At 34.5% G+C, this 21,032-nt stretch overlaps 2 protein-coding genes across 2 annotated transcripts in view; both read right to left on the minus strand.

Moving 5' to 3' along the window:
- Positions 1 to 2,149, minus strand: part of LOC103606477 (cell surface glycoprotein CD200 receptor 1-like) — a 56,215-nt gene extending 54,066 nt beyond the window's left edge. Inside the window, 3 exon segments of the mRNA XM_008591067.1 lie at positions 878 to 1,141; positions 1,144 to 1,173; positions 2,077 to 2,149. Of these exon segments, the coding sequence (XP_008589289.1) occupies positions 878 to 1,141; positions 1,144 to 1,173; positions 2,077 to 2,149 (367 nt within the window).
- A 15,943-nt stretch (positions 2,150 to 18,092) lies between these two features.
- Positions 18,093 to 21,032, minus strand: part of LOC103606476 (cell surface glycoprotein CD200 receptor 1-like) — a 12,576-nt gene continuing 9,636 nt past the window's right edge. The window contains exons 4-6 of the mRNA XM_008591066.1: positions 20,018 to 20,117; positions 19,413 to 19,458; positions 18,093 to 18,743 (exon numbers count right to left, since the gene is read on the minus strand). Coding sequence (XP_008589288.1) covers positions 18,618 to 18,743; positions 19,413 to 19,458; positions 20,018 to 20,117 — 272 coding nt within the window. The 3' untranslated portion in view covers positions 18,093 to 18,617. The remainder of the gene's footprint in view (positions 18,744 to 19,412; positions 19,459 to 20,017; positions 20,118 to 21,032) is intronic.

Genomic DNA, 21,032 nt, shown 5'->3' on the forward strand with positions numbered 1-21,032 from the left:
AACCTTAAGCAATTTACTGTGCCTCATCAAATGATAGAACATTATTAATTTTTAACATGTTGATTATATAACAGTAGGAAATATAAAAATTCTGACAACTATTTTTATAACATGTCATTTATTGTAAAATGCAACTTGTGCTGGAATATCTTCCATTTGCCCCTCAAGATCCATTCCTCAACTTTTTGCATCCTTCTCTGTGCCCAAAAGGATGATCCATTGGATCATCCATTACTACTGTAACCATAGTCCTATAGGCAGTCCTGTACAAGAAAACAAACAAACAAACAAAAAACAAACAAAAAAAAACCTCACCTTCTCCAGGCTCCTTCATCTTGAAACTTTAGGCAAAAAGGTGGAATGTCTTCCACTGATGGCAAGCCCCAGGGACCTTCACTATTTCTTACTGGTTTCCCCAAGCAATGGCTATATCTTTACAAAACATGCATCCCTTTAATAGTCTCTACTCAAGTTATTCAGGGTGTGCAGTTTGTTTCCTGCGGGGGTGCTGACTGATATGCATCCCATTTTGGAGGTATTAAAATGTGGAGGAAAAAATCTGCATCTTAGATATAATAAAATATGGAACTTAGCCCCTCTGTGGCTGTTTCCTTTCTGTAAAATGGGGAGACTAATACCTCTGAGAGTTATTATGAGGATTAAATGAATTAATGCATGTAGGATGCCTAGATAAGCATCTGACATGTAATAAGTGCTCAATACATATCATCATTAATATATTTGCAGCATTGTGATAGGTGGTGTGGATTTCACAAAGCTGGGTAATAGACAAAGTGCACTTCCAAGAATCTTGAGCAAGTTTTACCTTTCAATCTTGGTCCTGTATAAATGGATCATTCTGCCAATAAATGTGCTTTACCTAACACAAGAAGGTGATAGCCATGTTGGAAATTCCCATCAGGTGTTACAAGAGAACAGTCATAATATCTGTCATGAGTGGTGGCCACTGGATCGATTTGAAGGGCAAGGTTCTGGTCAGGTCTGGAGGCCCAGGTTATTCTCTTTTCAGTGCAGTTCATCTCGATTGTCTCATTTCTATCTCTCCTGTAGGCTTTGATGCAGGCAAGTTTGTCTCTGAAGACTATTTCCCATGTTGTTATCACCACAGTTGTCAGTGGGCCAGAGGGCAACACCACAGAGCCTTTGTAGCCACTGTACAGAGAGCAGTGAAGTATTAACTGGGTACAGAAAGAAAGTATTGATAAAGATCTCCATATATCAGTCATTTTAGAAGGCACTTTCAAAGTTGCTCTCTGGCAACAACTTTTTATCTAAAGCATATTTAATTCATAAAAAGAAATATTAAATAATATCCTGCAGATATCCACCTAATATAAATACTAGTGTCCATTCTTTACTTGTAAATGTACATATAAATACAGCATTCAACTGAAAGAGTCAAACATTTTCTCGTTACTCAATAACTAACATCCTATGATTTAATAAGAACATGACTTATCCTGAATAGCATTCTGTCTAAAGAAGCAGCAGTGCCCTCCCACATTGGTGGGACATAAATGACCTAGGTTTGGTTGTCTGATATCAAACAGAAGATGACTTTTGAGCAGATGAATCTTTTAGGTGGAGAAATTGAAAGTAGAGTTGTTTTGTGCATGAGTACACAGATATAAAGGTACTGACTGCGTCCAGGAAAACAATAGGGTGACATTGGATGAGAAGAGCACAGCAGGAGGAGAGTATGGAAAGACAGGTTGGGTAACAGTGGCCTGGAATTCAATGAAAAGTAATATGCACTTTATTCTCAAGGCAGAAAAATTAGGGAGCTATTGAAGAGTTTGGAAGAAGAAAGTGTTTTTAACAGAGGGATATTTCACAAGAATTGGTTGGTCGTAGAAGATGACTCCAAAAAAGAGAGTAGGCATAGGGAGATGGGATACAAGATTATTGCTACTATCCAGGGGAAGGATAATAAGCTAGGACAGGGCATGGAAAGGAGATGAGAAATGCAAGCACTGTCCAGATAGAACACCAACATTCCTTTCCTGCACTGCCAGCTGCTACCAATGCCAATGGCTTTATCTAAATGCATGTTACCAAGTGCAGGGAGATTTGGAACAACAGGATACCGAACTCCAGGACTTTTGAATGTGGATGAATTGCTGTGCATGTCAGATGCAAATCTAGAGATGCTTCCTGGAAGCAAAGAGTGAAAAAAGACTGTTATACCACAAACAATCGAAAAGAACAGTATAATATCTTTTAGGGAAATCCTACACATAAAAGACTGTACTCTCTCTTGAACATAAAGTGAAGTAATGCCAGAAGAATAAGGACTGAAAGAAATTAGAGACAAAAGAGAAATAGTTGAAATAAATTGAATGAAATAAATTAAAATGGAGTGTTGGTTTCCCTCCTTAGTTTGTCAAGTCCTTTTACTTTTTTTTTTTTTCCTTTTTGTCTTTTTTCATGACCGGTAACGGGATCGCAACCCTCAGTGTCGCGCCCATACCGCGACCGGCAACGGGATCGCAACCCTCGGTGTCGCGCCCGCACCACACTCAACCAGTGAGCAGACCGGTCTCTATATGGGATCTGAACCCTCGGCGGGAGCGCCGCCACACTCCCAAGCGCCGCACTCTACCGAGTGCGCCACCGGGCTGGCCCAAGTCCTTTTACTTTTTTCTCTTGGTTTTAGAATTCCTATTGTTCTGCAGTCAGGATAATTGAAAACTAGGACCCGTACTTGACACTTCAAAACCTTTGCAATGCATCTTTATCTCATTTAACACCTGAAAAACTCTAAACTAGCAGCAAAGTAAAATAAAATAAAATAAAATAATAAAAAACTAAAACAAAGATGGGCAGAGAAATCTCTAAATGTAAAGTACTGAATAATAATGGGGGTATCTCTAAGCTATGCACATCCTCTAGAAAAACCCAAGTGTTAAAGACATTTATTTGACATAGTATTCTTCTACATTAATGAGTCTTAGCTGTTGCAATGTTATGGATTAATAAACATTATTTTATTTTATTTTTTTAAAGATGACCAGTAAAGGGATCGTAACCCTTGACTTGGTGTTGTCAGCCCCACGCTCTCCAAGTGAGCAAACCAGCCATCCCTATATAGGTATCCAAACCTGTGGCCTTGGTGTTATCAGCACCACACTCTCCCAAGTGAGCCACGGGCCGGCCCCAATGAACATTTTTTAAATGGAAACATTTTTAAGTTAAGACACTTAAAAATGGCTTGCATCAGCAATTTTTTTAAAAGATGTTTTAACACCAAAAATTAGAAACTTAAGAAATCTATAATTTTAAAATAAAAGGGATTTCTTTAACTCAGTATAGATTTCCATAAAACTTTTACTATGTTAGTTTTATTTTTCTCATTTCTCCATGAACTCTTTTCTCATGTATCATAGAATACTAAGATAGAATTCTAAAAACTTTTTCATTAAATCTCTACATAATCACTACATAACTTAAAGCAAATGTTCATTAATCTCACTATAATTGAGTTTCTTCATTGGTTAAAATGAATGATTGATTGTTTTTCTATTAAACAGGGATAAATACAAATATGTCCTCTTGGAAAAAAAAAGAATTTGTGCAAACTTATGCCAAACTGATCAGGTGTATTTATGAAGGATGAGGACAACCAATAATTAATAAACATGCTGAGCAACAAATCCTTAATAATTAATAGTGATAAGTTACTATTCTCTAGCATGTAGTATTTTTACATTTATTAATTCACTTGCTTTAACACCAGCCCACTGAGCTACAGAACATTGTTTCCATTTTACTATGAGAAAGCTGTTGGGAAATAACTTGCCCAATATCATTTGTGACAACTCTAAGCTCACCCCACTTCACCCCAACATTGCTCATCCCTGACCCAAATTGCCTGACAGACTTACCAGCTATGAAAAGAAATATTGTGAAGAGTATCCCAAAAGCTGAAACAATCTTCCAAAGTGAGTTCTTCTATTTTTTTTCAATCCTAACCTGTGTTTTCTTCCACCACACCATAGACCTAGCTATGGTCTTTCACTTCCCTTGCTCCACTCTATAAGCACTGGTGAGAAGTCCCCTGGTCTCTTTGCTATATTTGTGGCTCATGAGAAATTTTAAAAGAAGCATTTCCTGTTTGGAGAGTTTAGGGAACAAAGATTGAATTTTCTGCTTTGTGCTTGTATGTTTATTTGTATACAGAGCATGTACATTTGACCTGCAATTCAAATTCCATTGTAACTGATTGAGCTATGTCCCAGATATTGTCAAAATGATTCTTTTTTTTAAGTCAAAATATTTTAACATTTACTGGTACATATTTGTGGGGTATAGAGTGTTGTTACAATACATGCATACACTACACATTGATTCACTTAGACTAGATGTTTTTGTGTCCTAACATATGGTCTATTCTAGAGAATGTTCTGTGTGCTGCTGAAAAGAATGTGTATTCTGCAGTTGTTGGATGAAATGTTCCATAAATGTCTGTTAGGTCAAGTCAGCCTATAGTAGAGATTAATTCTGATGTTTCCTGGTTAATTTCCTATCTGTCTGATTTGTTCTTTGCTGAAAGTGGGATAGTAAAGTCCCCAACTGTTATCATGTGGGAGTCCATCTCTCCCATTAGGTTTAATGGTAATAGCTTTACATAACTGGGTGCTCCTGATTTGGATGTGTAGATTTAGAATTGTTACATCCTCTTGTTGAAGTGGTCACTTTATCATTATATCATGACCTTTCTAATCTTTTTTTTACTTTCCTTTGCTTGAGGTCTGTTTTACGTACATATAGCTACTCCTGCTCTTTTTTGGTTTCCATTTGCATGAAATATCTTTTTCCATCCCTTCACTTTCTGATGGTGTGTGTCTTTATAGGCGAAGTGAGTTTCTTGTAGGTAGTATATTGTTGGTTCTTATTTTATAATCTTTTCAGCCACTCTGTGTCTTTTAATTGGGGCATTTAATTGATTTACATTTAGGGTTATTATTGATATGTAGGAATTCATTACTGCCATTTTTTTTCTGGTTGTTTTGTACATCCATTTTCCAGTCTTACTGTCTTCCTTTGTGGTCAAGTGGTTTTCTCTAGCTGTACATTTTTGTTTCTTGCTATTTATTTTTAGCATGTCTTGTAAGCTTTTGTGTTATGGTTACCATGAGGCTTACCAAAAACATGTTACAGTTATAGCTAGTTATTTTAGGCTAATAACAACTTAACATTCACACCAAAGAAAAAAGGAAAAACCAAAGCCAATTCTGCTCTTTGTGTTGTCCCTCCCTTTCTGATATTTTATTGTTCCAAGTTACATCTTTTACTATTGCCTATCTCTTATATGATTGTGGTATGTTTTATTGCCTTGTTAGGTTTGTCCTTTAGTCTTTATACTAAGGATGTGAGTGGTCTGTTCACCACTCTTACAACGCTGGAGTATTCTGAGCTTGTCTGTGAACTTACCTTACTGGTAAGTTATGTACCTTCAGATGTTTTCTTGCTACTCTTTAGCATTGTCTTCTTTCAGACTGAAGAGCTCTCTTTAGCATCTCTTGTAAGGCAGATCTAGTGTTAATGGATTCCCTTAGCTTTTGTGTGTCTAGGAAAGCCTTTATCTCTCCTTCATATTTGAAGGCTAGCTTTGCTAGATACAGAATTCTTGACTGACAGTCTTTTTCCTTCAGCACTTCGAATGTACTATTCCATTCTCTTCTGGCCTGTACGGTTTCTACTGAGAAATCTGCTGAAAGACATATTGGAGCTCCATTGAATGCTATGTGTTTCTTTTCTCTTGCTACTTTCAGTGTTCTCTCTTCGTCTTTGGTTTTTAATAATTTGATTTGGCATGTCTTAGGGTGTTTCTCTTTGGAAATTCCCTTAGCTTTTGTTTGTCTAGGAAAGCCTTTATCTCTCCTTCATATTTGAAGGCTAGCTTTGCTAGATACAGAATTCTTGACTGACAGTCTTTTTCCTTCAGCACTTTGAATGTACTATTCCATTCTCTTCTGGCCTGTACGGTTTCTACTGAGAAATCTGCTGAAAGACATATTGGAGCTCCATTGAATGCTATGTGTTTCTTTTCTCTTGCTACTTTCAGTGTTCTCTCTTCGTCTTTGGTTTTTAATAATTTGATTTGGCATGTCTTAGGGTGTTTCTCTTTGGATTGAATTTGGCAAATTCTGACCTTTCTGTACCTGGATGCTGTCACCTTTCTCCATACTTGGAAATTTTCAGTCATTATTTCCTTGCATATGCTTTCTAAGTTTCTTCCTTTTTCTTTTCCTTTAGGTATGCCAATTATGCAGATATTTTGCTTGAGGGAGCCCCATATTTGCTGTATTTCTGTTTCATTTTTTTCTTATTCTTTTTTGGTTTTGCTACTCTGACTGGATAATTTTGTGTGTTCTATCTTTGAACTCACTTATTCTTTCCTCTATTTTCAATTCAGATAATGTATTCTTTTTTTTTTTTTTTTTCTTTTTCCATGTCCGGCAACAGATCGCAACCCTCAGTGTTGCCCCCGTACTGGACCGGGGACCGGCAATTATTCTTTCCTCTATTTTCAATTCAGATAATGTATTCTTTTTTTTTTTTTTTTCTTGGCAGTTGGCAGGAACAAGGATCTGAACCCATGACCTTGGTGTTGTCAGCACTATGCTTTACCAAGCTAGCTAATCAGCCAATCCCAGATGATGTATTCTTTATTTCTAGAATTTCTACTTGTTTTTTAAAAAACTGATTCTATTCCTTTGTCAAATTTCTCATTCTGCTCCTGAATTGTTTCCCAGGTATCATTTAATTTTTTATCTGTATTTTCTTGTGATTGCCTGAACATCCTTAAGAGGGTTATTCTGAATTCTCTATCAGACATTTTATAGATCTGCATTTCCTCTGGGTCCAATGCTGCTGATTTGCTTGTTTCCTTTGGTGGAGACATATTTCTCTGTCCTTCTTTGATCTTTTTGTCTTTACATAGATGCCTGGGCATTTGAAGAGATTGTTGCTTCTTCTAGGTTGTGTAGGTGTTCACTTGTTGTGTTAGACACTTACTGGTTAATATCAGAGCTTTGTCTCTTGTCTGTGGGGCTTTTCTTTCTTTTCTATAATGGATTAATAGCTACCATCACCAGTTAGACTCTGCACAGGAATTAATGTGCTGTCCTGTGGTCAGTTCCCAAATTGGGGGCTCTTCCGATGGGGACCAGAAGTTGAGCTCTGTGCTTGAGCTAAATTGCTGTTTTGCTGCTGATTCTCTGAGGAAGGCTTTTTCTGTGCATAGAATTTTAATTATTGGCATTAATCACTTTCACGACTGGGCTGTGTGGAAATTCTGGCTCAGGACTGAGTCTTTCCTGCAGATTGCACTCCTGCAGTTCTATTGCCTTTACCAGTTTCCACTGAGGCCAGCTGCCCATGCTGTACTCAGTGTTGCCTCAGTGGGCCAGCCATTCTCCTACACTCCAACCAATTCCTGTGGGGCAGGCCATGTACGTATTCCTTGTGATAACTCATCAGCCTCTGGATGGCTTCTTTCTCCAATTGGCTGCAGCTACTTGCTTCTGTACAGGCCCAGGGGAATCCTGCAGTGGACTTTATGGCCTGTGGCCTGGTATGGTGCACTCCAAAGCCTTCCTCTCCCCTTCAGACTCCAAGCAGCTTCAAGTGAAGGGTGCTGCTGCAGCTTTTTCTGATTAGGGTGATGCAGCCACTCCCCACCATATACCAGGCTGGCCCAAAGAGGCCAGGGCTCAAATGATTGTCATCATCTCTATACTCTCTTGCCATGGCATCTCACATCTTTCCGAATTCTGTGAATTCGTCCTCCTCTTTCCCCAGCTCCAGAAGTCCCAGGTTGGCAGTTTTTGCTTTTTAATTGTTGTGAATTGGTTACATGTGGAGAAGAGCAGCACTGGGAACCATCTATCCTACCATCTTGATGACATCACTCTCTCATAATTTTTTTGAGGCATGTATCATTTTATTCATTTATATAAATGAGGAAATAGGGAGTCAGAGAAGTTAACTAACTTATCTTATGTCAGTTAATGATAGGGCAGTAGAATCAGGATAGGAACAAACATCTTTCCATAGGTAGTTTTCCTTACCTTGCATTGTATTTCATTGTGTGTCTATGTGTATTTGTTTGGCATGTTGTTTTGTGGTTTATGAGAGAAGCAAATTGGTCTTTTCCACTAGGAATATGTACTTTAACACAGAAAACACTAAGGCAAAAATATTTAAAAGTAAAATGCTCAAAAAGACTACAATATAAATAATTCTCCACTCAAATGACAATGTTAGCTTCTGCTTCATAATTTCTATGTTATTTTTCTTTTTGTCTTTTCTTTGTTCAGTTTGTTTCTAGGTAAAGCAATTTTAAGTTCCCTTAGGCAAATTCAGGTTTGCTACGTGGAGGTGAAGGTTAAGACTAAGGGGTCTGACCAGTAGGCTGAAGTTTCTTCTGCACATAAATTTTTCTTACATTTTTATGAACAGACAATAATCCTGACCTTTGGGTTTTTCCTGTGTCCCCACCCCACCCCCAATGGTTCACACTGGTTTCAGTTTGGTTAGTCAAAAATAATGGTTAATGATAACTTCTTATGAAGAAGATGAATAATACCATGTACATTAACTTTCTAGACTATATATTTATCACCAGGATTAGATTCTTGTCACAAGATAGACAATTCCTCAACACATTTGATGGTAAAAGTTGGAATTTTTAGTGAAAGAACAAAGCAGCTGTATCCTTCATTTCTCCTCCACCCATTTTGAATTTATTTTTGTGTATGCTATAAAATAATGGTTCGATTTCATTCTTCTTTCATAGAGGTATTTAGTTACTCCAATAGCACTCATTGAAGGGACTATCTTTTCCCTATTGGGTATACTTGTAACCCTTCCTAGAGATCAGTTGAGCATCTATGTGTTGATTTATTTGGGGATCTCTATTCTGTTATATTTGTCTACATATCTTTCTTTATGGCAGTACCATATTGTTTTAATTACTTCCACTTTCTAATATATTTTGAAATAGGGAAGTATGATGTCTTCAGATTTTTTCTTCTTTTCAGGATTGCTTTTACTATTCGGGGTCTTTTGTGATTACATATGAATTTTAGAATACTTTTTTTTTTCTTCCTGTAAAAAATGCCATTGGGATTTTGATAGAGCTTGCATTGAATCTGTAGGGTTTTGGGGAGGCAGAGTCTTAATTTTGTGCTGCTAAACAGAATACCACAGAGTAGATAACTTATAAACAATAGAAATTTATTTCTCACAGTTCTAGAAGCCAGGAAGTCCAAGACGGTGCCAGAGGATTTATTGACTAGTAAGGGCTGTTCTCTGTTATCAAGATGATTGCTTGCTGCTGCATCCTCTAGAGGGGAAGAACATTGTATCTTCCCATGGCAGAAGGGACTGAAGCAGAACACTTTCCCCTCAAGTCATTTCATAAGTCCCTAATTCATTCATGAGGGTGCAGCCTCACCTGTTAGTATTGTTGCATCAGGGATTATGCTTAAACATGGATTTTGGAGGGACACAAACTTTTAAACTATAGCAGGAAGTATGGACATTTTAGCAATATTAAGTCTTCTAATCCATGAATATAGAATGTCTTTTTATTTGCATCTTCTTTAATTTCTTTTATCAGTGTTTTGTAGTTTTGAGTGTACAAGTCTTTTGTTTCATTAGTTAAATTTATTCCTAAGTATTTCATTCTTTTGATGCTTTTGATGCTATTGTTTTCCTAATTTCCTTTTCAAATAGTCTGTGTATAGAAATGCAACTGATTTTTGTATGTTGATGAAAATTCACAAGTTTGTGGAAATCAAACAACACATTTTTGGACAACTAGATGGTCAAAGAATCAAAAGGGAAAATAAAAAACACCTTGACACAAACAAAAATGGAAATACAGCATACCACAACCTATGGGATGCAGCAAAAGCAGTACTAAGAGGAAAGTTTATAGCAATAAATACCTACATTTAAAAAAGAAAAAAGAAAAATTTCATATGAAAAACCTAACTCTATACCTCAAAGAACTAGGAAAATGAGAACAAACTAAACTCAAAGTTAGTAGAATGAAGGAAATACTAAAGATGAGAACTGAAATAAATGAAATACAGAATAGAAAAATAATAGAAAAAATAAATAAAACTTATATTTGGGTTTTTGAAAAGATAAAATTGACAAACCATTAGAAAGATCAAGAAAAAAAAAGAGATGATTCAAATAAATAAAATCATAAATTAAAAAGGAAACATTACAACTGATGCTACAGAAATAAAAAGATCATAAGAGATGGTTATGAAAAATTTTATGCCAACAAACTAGATAACCTAGAAGACATAGGTAAATTTCTAGAAACATAAAATCTACCAAGACCGAAGCGTTGGGATGGCTGGTTAGCTCACTTGGTTAGAGCATGGTACTCATAACACCAAGGTCAAGGGTGCAGATCCCTTTACGGGCCAGCCACCAAAATACATACATATTTGAGTGTTGTAACTTTCAAATAAATTTGTAGAATATATGTTTAACATGTTTACAGAATAATTATGTTTTAACATGTTTATGGAAATTTAAAATTATATTTGAACATGAAAATAGATTTTAACAGAACTAAATAAAACTTGTAGAATTAAATTTAATATTTATTTAAAGTTAAAACTCAATGAATAGATCAAACAGTAGATTAGATACAAATGAAGAAATATTGGTAGTTTCTAATGGAGATCTAAAGAAATCACAGAAAATGCTACACAGAGAGACAAAGAGAGAAAATATTAAAAAGATGTTGAATCATGGAAGATAGAATGAGAAGACTTAAATGAACTTCTAGAAGAAGAGAACAGATAAAAATGGTGAAACCTAACAATAAAATGAATAATAACTAAGCACTTTCCAGTATTGATTAAAACAAAACTAAACAAAACAAAAAATCTAAATCCTCAGATTCAAGATGCAAAACAAATTCTAAACAAGGAAATTTTCCAGTATTGATTAAAACAAAACAAAAAATCTAAATCCTCAGATTCAAGATGCAAAACAAATTCTAAACAAGGAAAATAAAAATGAATTTATATTTAGATGTACCATAGTGAAACTTCAGAACACTAATGACAAAGAGAAGATCTTAAGAGTAGTCAGGGAAAAAAGACAGATGACCTACCACAGAATAACATTTGTACTGACAGTAGAATTCTTAACGGCAATGATAGAGGCCAAAATAAATGGAATGTCTTCAAAGTGCTTAAGGAAAATATGCATCAATTTAGCTTTATTTATCCAGAAAAATATTTTTCACATATGAGGAGAAAAGAAAGACCTTTTTTCTAGTCAAAAAAAAGAGAAAAAAACTGAGAGCTTTTTACCAGCAAATACAGACTTTCACTAAATGAACTTTTAAATAATATTCTTGAAAACAGGTAAGAGAAAAAGGAAAGTGATCTCAAAAGGAAGGTGCAAGATTCAGGAAGAAATGATGAACAACAATAAAAAATAGACACACATGTATGTAAACTTTTTAAACTACTAATACTAATATGTACTTTGGTTAGATGTTATTTGATTAGATAATAACTAGTTTACTTAGAGAATAATTTAAAAAGATGATAAATTTCAATATTAGATGACAATAACTCTAAGATGGAAGAGAGAATAATTCAAGTTAAAATGTTCTATGGTCATTTAATTGTTTAGGTGACATAGTATTGATTAACTTTAGATTTTAAGAATGAATGTTAAATTTTGGATGATAATCTCAAAAAAATAGAAATTGAATGTATAATTCCAATGTAATAAAAATAGAATCTTAAAAGCCTGTAAGTCCAAAAGGAAGCAAGAAAGGAAAAAAGATGCACAGAAAATTCCAAATAAAGTATAATATATTAATATTTAAATATATCAGTACAAAAATATATAAACATAACAATAAATATGTAAACTGTCATATCTGATTTTTAAACCTAGTGATATAATATTTAACAAAAGACTCACCTAAATATTAGGGACACAGAAAAGCAGAGAGTAAAAGGATGAAAAAAGATATACTCAATAAACAGTAACCAAGAGAAAGTTCATCCTAAAAACAACGCCAAATTTAGTAATAATAAGCACACCTAGGATCCAAACTATAGACTCTTATACCACTTCCCACCAAAAGCAGCCAGTACTCTTGGAGAAATGGTTTATACCAGATCGGAGGCAATTAAGGCACATGAGGAATCTGGAACATTTTGCTGTTCAAAAAAAGTAATAATAAAATGAACAACCCAATTTAAAATTGAGCAAAGGGCTTGAATAGACATTTCTCCAAAGAAGAAATACAAACAGTCAATAAGGTCATGAAAAAATAATCAGCACCTCTTATCACTAGGGAAATGCAAATCAAAAGCACATGAGATACCACTTCACACCCACAAGGATGGCTATTATCAAGAAAACAGAAAATAAGTGTTGGTGAGGGCATGGAGAAATTGGAACCTTTGTGCACTGCTAGTGAAAATATTAAATGGTGCAACTGCTACAGAAAGAGGTATAGCAGTTTCTCAAAAAAATAAAAGTAGAATGAAAATATAACCCTGAAATTCCACCTTTGGACATACCCAAAAGAATTGAAAGTTGAGATGCAAAGAGTTATTTGTACACCCATGTTCATAGCAGCATTATTCACAGCAGCCAAAAGGTGGAAGCAGCCTAAGTGTCCAACAATGGATGAATGGATAAGCAAGATATGGTAAATACTTACAAGGAAATATTATTCAGTCTTAAAAAAGGACATTCTGACACATGCTACTTCATAGCTAAATCCTGAAGACATTATGCTAAGTGACATAAGCCATTCATAAAAGGACGAACACTGTATGATTTTACTTATATGTAGTACCTAAAGTAGTCAAATTTATAGCGTCAGAAAGAATATTAATTACTAGGGGATGGGGAGAGAAGGCTATGGTAACTTATCGTTATAAGAGTACAGAGTGTCAGTTTAGGAAGATGAAAAATTTCTTGTGATGAATGTTGGTGATGATTATACAACATGAGAATGTACCTAATGCACTAACTATACACTTAATAATAGCTAAAATGATCAATTTTATATAATGTATATTTATGACAATAAAAAATTATAATTACCAGACAGTCGAAGAAACCAGAAAATACAATTCATAACAAGGTAAAAACCTATCCTCCAAACCAACCCATAACCAACACAGATGCAAGACTTAGCAGACAAAGGCATTAAACAATAATTATAATTATAGTCCACATGTTCCAAAAGTTATGACATGAAGACATGAGGCCCAAATCTAATTTCTAATGATGGAAACTACAGTGTGTGAGGTGGAAAATACACTGAATGGAATTAACATCAGATTACACATTTGCAGAAGAAAAAAAATGCTGAACTTGGTAATATCAGAAACTATTCCAAAAGAAACACAGAAACAGAGAACATTAAAAGTCGCCATATTAAAAAAAATAAAAAAGACAAAATTTTTTATCATCTTAATAGATACAGAAAAAGCTTTGACGGAGTCTAACAACCATTTTTGTTAAAAAGCGTCAGAAACCTAGGAATAGAAGAAACAAATCCTCAGCGGCCCAATAAATGGCATCTACAAAAAAAAAAATCCCAGCTAACATCATTTTTAACAGTGAAAGTTTCAATGCTTTCTCCCTAAGACCAGGAGTAAGACAAGGATTCACTATTTCTAATCAACCTTATACTAGAGGTTGTAGCCAGTACAATAGGTAAGTAAAACAAATGAAAGTTATCCAGATTAGAAAGGAAAAACATAAAACCGTCTTCATTCATGGATGTCATGATCACCTGTGCAGAAAATCTGAGTCTTCAAAAATCTCTTAGAATCAATCAATGAGCAAGGTTGCAAGATTTAAGTTTGCAAAATTCGTTTGTATTTTTATACAATATCAAGGAAAAATTAGAAATTAAAATTTAAACACAATTCCATATACAATAATATCAAAAAGTATGAAATACAGTATTTAGGAATAAATCTGACAAAAGATGCATTTGAACTGCACACAGAAAAGAATAAAACATTGCGGAGAAAAATTAAAGGCCTAAATGAAAGAGATGCTCATGGATTGGAAGACTCAGTGTTGCTAAGATATCAATTTTTCTCAAGTTGATACATGCTTCAATACAATTAAATCAAATTCCAAGCAGACTTTTTTGTAGAAATTGACAAACCGATTCTAAAATTGATATGGAAATGCCAAGTACCTAATATAGCCAAAACTATGTTAAGAAAGAATCAAGTTGGAGGCCTAATACCACCTGATCAAGACTTACAAAGCTAAAAACAGCGTGAAACTTAGAAAAACAGTTTGGCAATTTCTTTAAAAGTTAAACATATACTTACAATATGATCAGCCAATTCACTCATCAATATTAACCCAGGAAAAATAAAAGCATGTGTCCACAAAAATACTTGTGCAAGAATGTTTATAGCAGCTCTATTCCTAATAGCCCCAAACTAGGAACAACCCAAATATCCGTCAACAGGCGAATGGATAAACAAACTGGTATAGGCATACAATTAAATACCATTTAGCAATAAAAAGAATAAACTATTGATGTGCAGATACATCTCAAAATAATTATCCTGAGTGAAAAAACCCTCATACACAGAAAAAGAATACTTATTGTATGATCTCATTGATGTAAAATTCTGCAAAGTACAAACTAGTAGATAGTTACAGACAGCAGATCAGTGATTACTTGGGAAGTGGAGTATGAGAGGCAACAAGAAGAATTTGGGGATAGGATTACAAAGAAGCATAAGAAAACTTAACAGTATGGACAAGTACATTATTTTGATTAGGCTGATGGTTTTACCAGGTGTAAAACCACGTCAATGCTTAACAAAGTGTATGCTTTGTGCACAAAATTTAACATATTGTACACTTTAAATATATCAGTGATACCACAATAAAGCTGTTTTAGATGTTCATAAATAAAGCATAACCACAAATAGATGTATATTATAATGTATAACTTTTAAACTGGTAGAGGTGCTGAGAGAGGAGAGAGTGAGAAAGAGAGAGAGAGAGAAAGAAAGAGAAGAAAGAAAGAAAGAGAGAAAGAAAGAAAGAAAGAAAGAAAGAAAGAAAGAAAGAAAGAAAGAAAGAAAGAAAGAAAGAAAGAAAGAAAGAAAAGAAAGAGAGAAATAAAGAAATTAAATTAACTGATCCAGCAAAGCAGAGTAAAGAAAAAAATTAAATGGGGGGTGGAGGTAGGAGAAGGCACAGTAAATGAGATGTAAAATAAGATTGTAAAAATATGACTGAATATGTAAGTAATCACAACAAATGTCTAGGGCTTAAATTCCCTTAATAAAGATAAAATTCTCAAATGAGTTAATAAAAATCAGCTATACCCTCTTTATAAAAAAGCTATAGTTTCTTTATTTAAAAGCTGAAGTTTCTTTATAAAAGTATGCCTAAGATAAAATATCACAGAAGAGTTGAAAATAGATGATGACATACCACAGCTTGTGTGTATGCTGTTCAGATTTCTTATCAAGAAAGAACCTACCATTCAGCTGCGAGGAGTGCAGTTAGAGTGATGGTCTCCAGTTGCTAATTTGTTATTTATTTTACCTTTTGAGCTGAGGCCATGCTCTTCCTGGGCAGCACAGCTCCAGCCAATGACAAATCATGAAGGCGCTATTGGGGTTTGACCATTTCCTCATATGAAAGACTTTAGTCAGAAGCTGTCTTAGTTCCAGGGCTCCCCATTGGTTTGACAAAGACTTGGATAGTTCTAATACTGTTATCTGAGGCGTTTCCTTCTCAATCCTGCTTCCTACCCCTTTTATCTTTCAAAAGTGTAACCTCCCTCCCCCAATTAGCTTTTATGAATCCTAACTCCATCTCAGCCCCTGCTTCCTGGAGAACCTAACTGGCACACCTGATCCAATTTCTAGATTTTCATGATTCAGCAGGTCTAGAGTGAATTTGGAAATCTCTCTATTTTTTTATTTCCCCATGTGATACCAATGTTCAAACATGTTTTAGCCCCACAGTGGGAGATTTTTAGGTAATTATTTCCTACACAATATGAGGAATCTTCAATAAGTTCATGGACAGATTTGTGTTATCTTTTAATTCTATTTTTTTCACAAACATTTTAAAGTACCCTTATATAATTTAACATTTATAAACTATCAAAGTCTACGGTGTCATCTGACATGCTTGTTTTGACATTATCAAATTAAGATGTAAGCACAGTTTTGTTTTGTTTTTCAGTAATATTTCAAAATATAGTTTTGGACCTAACTAACTATGAGCCTCATTTCAACCAGGAGTGGATTAAGAAGTAATAAAGGTCAAGGAAAAGGTTATGATGCCTATTGTGCACACTACTTGGTAATATTTGCATACAGAAACTTAATGGATTGGTTTTTATGGCCGAGTCAGATGGTTTGATCAAAATATCATGTTCCAAGTATCATTATATTTGTTTTGTATCCAAAATAGACTAAAAATCCTAGAGGATTTCTAAGGATAATTCTAGAGTAACTAAAATGTCTGGAGGGAGGAAAATATATTAAGATAAAATAGCTGTCTTAAATGTCTCAGACAGCACAATTGAAGAATGAATGGATTTTGTTTTAATTTCTATCATGATGAAAAATCTATTAATTGTTGGTGGGAATCTACATTGATACAGCCGTTATGGAAAACAGTATGGAGGTTCCTCAGGGAACTAAAAATAGATACCCAGCTATCCCACTACTTGGTATATACCCAAACGAAATGAAATTGATGTATCAAAAAGACACCTGCACCCCCATGTTCATTGCAACACTATTGACAATACCCAATAGAGGGCATAAACCTAAATGCCCATCAATGGAGGAATGGATAAAAAACTGTGATATCTATACACTATGGAATACTATTCAGCTACTAAAAATATATATATATATATCCTATCATTTACAGCAACATGGACGAAACTGGAAATCATCATGTTAAGTGAAGTCAGGCACAGAAAGACAAGTACTACATGACATCATTCATATGTGGAATGCAAAAAAAAAAAAAGTGGTTCTCATAGAAATAGACGGTAGAATACTAATTACCAGAGGCCAGGTGGCAGGAGGAGGAGAAGTGGTGGACTAATAGGTATAAAACTATCTATGCTAAGTGGATCATTGTGCAGTATACACACGTATTGAAGCAACACACTGTACAACACAGATATGTACCAGTAAATGTTAAAATTTAAAAAAAAAACTTTTAATATTTATGTTGCTATGGAGTAGGCTTATTTTTCATAATTATTCACAATTAAAAGATAATTTTATGATAGTAAGAATGATTAATATACACATCCCCAATATTCAATACTCCACAGAAAAATGGAAGGGAGGGTCATATCCTCCAACGGCCATTCTCTTACCATATAGATCATATTTTGTAGACACTCCAAGTCCTCCATAGTGCACATTTAGTTGCTTATATAGTCCATAGACATTTGTGATATATACATCACAATAGAATGTACACCATAAAAATACACAATTCAATTTATCACATCTGCAAAATTGTTAAGCATTAAGTATCAACATCTCTGCAGAGATATAAGTTCAGAAGAAGCTAACATTCACAAGTGTGTTCTTTCCTGCAAACACGACAAAAAATATACATCTGGTTTTATTATTAAATACTACAATTTTTTATTTTCATCTTACATCATATTAGCTGACTGGTTCTTTAAAAAGGGAAAGTGGGAACTGCAAAAGTGGGAATCTTGCAGACATTAAATAAGAGCATAGGGAAAGGCACATTCAAACACTGTTGAAGGTAATGTAAATTGATACAATTTGACAAATATATCAAAAATAAAACTGCACAAACCCTTGACCTGGCAATTCCACTGAAGGAAATTATCCTACATATATACTCAAAGAGATACAGTAAGATATATCCACAAGAAACATTCTATGTGGTACTGTTTATAACACAAATAAAACTGAAAACAAATAAAACTGAAAACAATGTAAATGTCCATCACTAGGGCTATGGTTAAAGAATGAGGTAGATCTGCTTGTGTTGATATAAAAAGATCCCCAAGACTTGCATTATTAGCTTTTTATAAGTACAGAACAGCATTACAGTATGTTTCTCTTTGTGTTTTGACAAGGATACTTATACACATATGTAAATAGACATAAATGCACACTTAAACCATAGACATACAGACATGTCATATGTTCGTAGAAATTTTCCAGGAGGATACATAAGAAACTGTTGATGATTGTTCCTTCCACAGACTTAGTTCTTGTGGAAACTCGGTTATCATTATTTACTATACTGCACAATTTGAATTTTTTTCATGAGCATGTGCTTTGTAATAATTACATCAGTTCTTTAGAGAACTAGCTGGTAGCAGCTAAGGTTCTAAAATTCCAGTTATATAAGGATACAAATACTAATTCATTAGAATGTCTTCATCTTTTAAGAGCCTTTGAAGAATTAACTTCAAAATAGGTCTTCCATTCTAGAATGGTAAGAAAATCAAAACGGTAATTGTGATGTATCTTAATTCATTTTTCCTGGTGCTAGATTCCATTAACTTATACAGTATGGAGGCCCACGCCATCAGCCTCACTTTGTAACACCTGAGACATCTTCACCCGGTTTGTTGTATCATAGAGTGGATTGTTCTTCTCCGTGTAGCTGGCATAGGGCTGCATTTCATCCTAAGAAAGAACTCAGAGTCAAAATTAGTTCAAAAAGACCAGAAATCATAACAGAAACTACTTGCATTTTTCTAACAGGTGCCCACAGCTTTAGTATCTACCAGTAGTGCTTATATTTGTGTCTTTGGGCTTATATGAACATAAGAGCAAGTCTTTGTTCTAATATTTTATCAAAAATATTCGCTGTGCGAGAGGATGGTTGTGTGAATTATGAATGGGGAAGAATGAAGTGATATGAGAAGCACTTCAAAGAAGAGAGCTGAAAACCTAGTAAGCTACTAGTTATATGAGATTATGGAGCAGAATAGGTTTTAAACTTGGGTAAGAGGGAAATGATGATGGTATTGAAAAAGAAGTCAAGAATTAGAGATGGCTTCATGAGAGAAGAAACACCAATTCAATTTCTCCAAAGATTACAGTCCATATAAGGGAAACATGTATTAGGATGCAGTTCATAAAACGAAAATGTGGATCTGTGGTGGTGTACAAATAGTACTTGGTAAATAATTTAAAAAATAAGTACACATGACTATTAGCACTGTAAAATCAGAATTTTTTTTAGTTTTTCAACTAAAACACTAATATTAATACAAATTACAAATTATGTGCTGGATTTTCAGACTACGTAGCTTAAAAGTTTTTAAATATTATTTTTTTATTTTATCTTACCTCCTCAACAACTGGAGGAGCTTCTGTTTTTTTCAATTCACATTTCCTATAAAAGTAAAATAAGCTGGAGTGAATGTAGGAAGCATCATTGTTTAGATTGAAAAAGGAAAAAAATACATACCATTATACTATTGACAATTGTGGTTCATTTTGATAGAAGCTGTAATAAATCAGGAATGAGCCACCAAAAATGAGTGAGGAATATGGTTTGTGGTCAATAAAACTAAATAAGAAAATTCTGGATTTTGGAAAAAGGAGTGAAATCATGCAATAGGGCCTTGATGCAATAAAATATATGTAATGACTCCTCTTTGGTACATGAAAGGAATTGTTGTAATTATTTTCCCAAATAAAAAATTTAGCATGCACTGTTTCACCCAAGATCTTGCCCTAAATTCTCTAACTCACCATGCTTGTATAACTAAGTAACCTAGCAAAATCCCTGTCATCTCTCAAAGTAGTCCAACTCTAACACCTTCAAGATACTCTTCTTGATTACAGGATAATTAATGTTAACATCCTATTTTACCCAGTCGGTCAATTCCATATTTCTGCCTCTTTTCTAGCCCAACAAAACTGAAGAAAAAACATTCATCAATTAATACCTGTAGCCACTGATTTTCAAAAACCAAATGGATCCCACGACGATCAAAATAATGGGGAGGATGAGATATAGAATATATAATTTTACTGATGTTTTGGTACCTGTAATGGCAGACACAAAAATACATGGTTTAAACATGGTGTATTCAGACAATGGAATATTATTCAGTGCTAAAAAGACATGAGCTTTCAAGCCATGAAAAGACATGGAGGAACCTTAAATGTATATTACTAAGTGAAAAAAAGCCAATCTGAAGAGGTTACATACTGTATGATTCCAACTATACGACATCCTGGAAAAGGCAAAACTAGGGAGACAGTAAAAAGATCAGTGGTTGCTGGAGGTTGGGAGGAAGGAAGAATGAATAGGTAGAGCATAGAGGATTTTTAGGGCACTGAAACTATTCTGTATGATACTAGTGGTAGGTCTAGAACATTATACATTTGTCCAAAAATATAGAATATAGAACACCAAGAGTGAACCCTAATGTAAATTATGGACTCCTCAAACAATTGCAGATAGATCTACCATATGGCCCAGCTATCCCACTGCTGGGAATATACCAAGAGGAGTGGAAATCATCAAGTCAAAGGTATACCTGTTCCCCAATGTTTGTTGCAAAACTATTTACAATAGCTAAGAGTTGGAACCAGCCCAAATGCCCATCATCAAATGAGTGGATACAGAAAATGTGGTATATCCACACTATGGAATACTACTCTGCTATAAAAAAGAATGAAATACTGCCATTTGCAATGACCTAGAGAGAATTATATTAAGTGAAACAAGCCAGGCTCAGAAAGAGAAATATCACATGTTCTCACTTATTTGTGGGAGCTAAAAATAAATAAATAAATACACAAACAACTGGGGGGGGAGGGAAGAAGAGATAACAATTACAATTCCTTGAAGTTGATATGACAAGCAAGCAGAAAGGACATTGTTGGGAGGGAGGAGGGAGATGGAAGAGGGAGGGAGGTTTTGGTAATTGGCCACAATAATCAACCACATTGTAT

Source organism: Galeopterus variegatus, unplaced genomic scaffold (assembly GCF_000696425.1).
Source record: "Galeopterus variegatus unplaced genomic scaffold, G_variegatus-3.0.2 Scaffold6604, whole genome shotgun sequence".
Lineage (NCBI taxonomy): Eukaryota > Metazoa > Chordata > Mammalia > Dermoptera > Cynocephalidae > Galeopterus > Galeopterus variegatus.